This window comes from Carica papaya, chromosome 6 (assembly GCF_054855325.1).
Source record: "Carica papaya isolate Zhongbai chromosome 6, ASM5485532v1, whole genome shotgun sequence".
Taxonomy (NCBI): domain Eukaryota; kingdom Viridiplantae; phylum Streptophyta; class Magnoliopsida; order Brassicales; family Caricaceae; genus Carica; species Carica papaya.
The window spans coordinates 32,635,124-32,638,445 of record NC_142314.1 but is presented as its reverse complement, the minus strand read 5'-3'; the positions used below and the strand labels follow the sequence as shown (position 1 = coordinate 32,638,445).

At 29.0% G+C, this 3,322-nt stretch overlaps 1 protein-coding gene across 3 annotated transcripts; it reads left to right on the top strand.

Moving 5' to 3' along the window:
- The first annotated feature begins 749 nt into the window (after positions 1-749).
- LOC110812840 (uncharacterized) lies at positions 750-3,322 on the top strand. Of its 3 annotated transcripts, none has more exons than XM_088222531.1 (6): positions 750-886; positions 1,099-1,202; positions 1,580-1,756; positions 1,922-2,020; positions 2,087-2,344; positions 2,707-3,322. In XM_088222531.1, the coding sequence occupies exons 2-6, from the start codon at positions 1,134-1,136 to the stop codon at positions 3,100-3,102; spliced, it is 999 nt and encodes a 332-aa protein (XP_088078657.1). In that variant the 5' UTR covers positions 750-886; positions 1,099-1,133; the 3' UTR covers positions 3,103-3,322. The 3 variants fall into 3 exon arrangements, with proteins under 3 accessions (XP_088078657.1, XP_088078656.1, XP_088078655.1); XM_088222530.1 differs by having other exon boundaries at positions 1,020-1,202; XM_088222529.1 differs by lacking the exon at positions 750-886 and having other exon boundaries at positions 893-1,202.

Below are 3,322 nucleotides of genomic sequence, written 5' to 3'. Positions count from 1 at the left end.
ATTTTTCATACCGTATATACAATCCTTATATTGCAAAGCTAATTTCAAAAACACATTTTGTGAAGTTTTTGAGTGAAAATTTTTAACTTCGTTTCGTTATCGATCTATAAATTATATTTGACTTAGACAAGCTACCTGTAAAAAAACTTGCATTCTATTTGATTATTGTGGTTTTATTAAAATTTTTTATTATTTTAAGTAATGTAAATCTTAATCTCTGTAATTTTTAGATAATTATTTATTAAACTAATGTGACGTTAAAAAAGATTCTAAAAACATATATTCTTTATATATATAATAAGACAAAAGTACTGATAAAATAAATATATTTTTATAAATAAGTAATTTAGTGTTTGAAAACTAAAACAAAGAAAAATATAGCTTATAGTCATATTCAAATAAGTAAGATGTTAACTAATCACATTTTTCGTCTTATCTCTGGTAGGTAAAATAAAAACATACATTTAGTATTTAGATATGTAAACATCAATGAATCTGAAACAATATGCAGAGAACAAGTGTTATATATATTCATACACATACGCAAATATCCAATTGATTCCTAATTATATTAAGAAACAATTGGAAACAGTGTGTTTCTCCTCCATAAATATATACTTAAACATATATATACATATATATATATATAATGCAAACCCATATTCCAAAAGAGAATATTTGTCATTCATTCCCCAAATAGTAAAATCTATCTATCCCCTCTCCTGTTCTTTTGGCAAACAAAGCAAAGTAGGACCGCAATGTCTCCATTTTTGTGGGATCTTCATTTCCATCTTACCTCCACCATTTTTGTCCATTCAATTTTGCAAAAAACAAAAAACAATGAACAAGAAAAAATCTCGAACACATTTTACATGCAAAACAAAAGGTTTCTATAATTTGACTGTTATCCTATATATCTGCCTTTGCATGCATGAAAGTGATGATATATATGCATATATATGATCATCATCTCATCATTAGTTTCCTTTCTATGTACTAACTACATTGTTTCATTACAGGGATATTAACTTTACTGATGTATTGTTCTAATTCTACATACATTGATGTGTGAGTTCTAATTCTACATATATTGTGTAGCTTAATCTTTCATTACGAAAATAAATTTTCAAAGTATGGGTTCAAACCAATTGCGAGGAAGTGCATCCCAGAAACTTTTTTCCCCAGAAGACCAACAAGCCAAGGTATTTACTTACGATCTGCTCGTTTAATTTAATTTCTATATTTTAACTTATAAACACAAACGTAGAATTTGTAAACTTATAAAATGAATAAATTTTTTAATTTTTGATAAATCTTTCTACATATGAGGAGGCATAACAAGAATATCTCAGATTTTTCAGAAGAAGTCATTTTAGGGTTCTTAATTATTACTTTAGTATCCGCAATTTCATATTACATAACGATCCAGCATTAAAATAATCTGAATTTTTTTCTCAAAATGCATTTGGCAGTAATTTTTCTAATAATATATATCGAGAAAAAGATAATCAAATAGTTAGATTTATTTCCATGCGTAAATCAATGATGAATTGAAATGTTTCAATAAATTAATGATCAGATCAATGAGGTGAAAAAGATTATAGGTGGTATTGCTGATAAGCTACCAGAGTTTTGTTCTGACGAATCCATATCAAGATACCTAAGAGCAAGAAATTGGAATACAAAAAAGGCAGCCAAAATGTTGAAAGAAACTTTGAAGTGGAGGTTGCAATCCAAACCAGAGAAAATTACATGGGTAATTTTTTGTTTTTCATTTTGCTTTCAGCTTTTAATGTCTATTATATATGTGGTGTCTATTATATCTGTAAATAGTTATGTCTATTATATGTGTGTGTGTGTGTGTGTAAAACAGAATTCAAAAGATAATTTTATGTGGAATTTACCTTCTTATGTGTGGTAGGAAGATGTTGTTGATGAAGCTGAGACAGGAAAAGTTTACCGTGCCAATTTCTGTGACAAGAATGGGAGGATTGTGCTTATCATGAGACCAGGTCTCCAGGTACATACATATATATGTGTGTATAATTTGGATAAACATGATATATTTGTGTATATAATGTGACAGGGTACTCAAAGTAAAAGCTCATCATCATGCGGAGGGCATATAAAGTACTTGGTATACTGCATGGAAAATGCAACAATGAACGTGAAGACAGATGAGGAGCAAATGGTGTGGCTGATTGATTTTCAAGGTTGGAAAATGGGTTGCATTTCTGTCAAGCAGACTAGGGAAGCTGCTCATCTCTTGCAACACCATTACCCGGAGAGACTTGGACTTGCTATCTTCTATAACCCTCCTAAAATCTTTGAATCCTTTTGGACGGTAATTATATATATACATATATACTATATACTATATATATACACTTCTTATTCCAACATTTTTTAGTGGTTACATGTATACATGCATGCACAGTTCAAAAAGTAAAATTTAGAAATATGTTTAATTGCATATAAAAAAAAATGTGATTTTTAAAATTTATATATTGATTCAATTCACAATGTATCAATAATTTGTGTTTTGATCATTTAACAGGTAGTGGTTTGTGTTTTAAAATTATTGAGTTACTAGTAATTGAACATGAAAAGTTATACTTATTGTCCAAAAAAGAAATAAATATTATATATAGATAATAAGGGAGTTAATAATAGATTTTGATGGAAGTTCGTGTTGTGTGATGATAGATGGTGAAACCATTTTTGGAACAAAAGACGTATAGAAAGGTGAAGTTTGTTCATTCTGATAATCCTCATAGTCAAATATTGATGCAAGAATTGTTCGACATGGATAAGTTAGAATCTGCGTTTGGTGGTAAAAATACAAATGGATTTAATTGTGTGGCCTACAGTCAAATGATGAGAGAAGACGACGAAAAGAAGCTTCATTTTCTCAACAGTAACACAAGTTTTAGTTCGTCGCCTCTAACTATTAAATCACTCCAATCTAATTTATCAGATCAATATGATTCTGAGGACTCTGATGAATCTCATAGTTCATCGTCATCTTCAGGTGATGAATTAGATGTTTGCGCTACCTTGGCAAGTGTTGATGGCAAAGCTCCAACAATGTTTGTCAATTGAGTCATCTCAATGGTTGAATTAATTAATTGTCAACTCTATATACATGTATTTCTCTTCATAAATTTAATAAATAATTTTGATCACATACAACTCATTAGGAAAGGTACCAAAAGTAATTTATATACATACATTATGATTGTAATGGGTGAATTCTCTAATGTAAGTATATCCCCATTGATGTATGAAAATCTCACTCTTACACCAAAAAACATATACATAT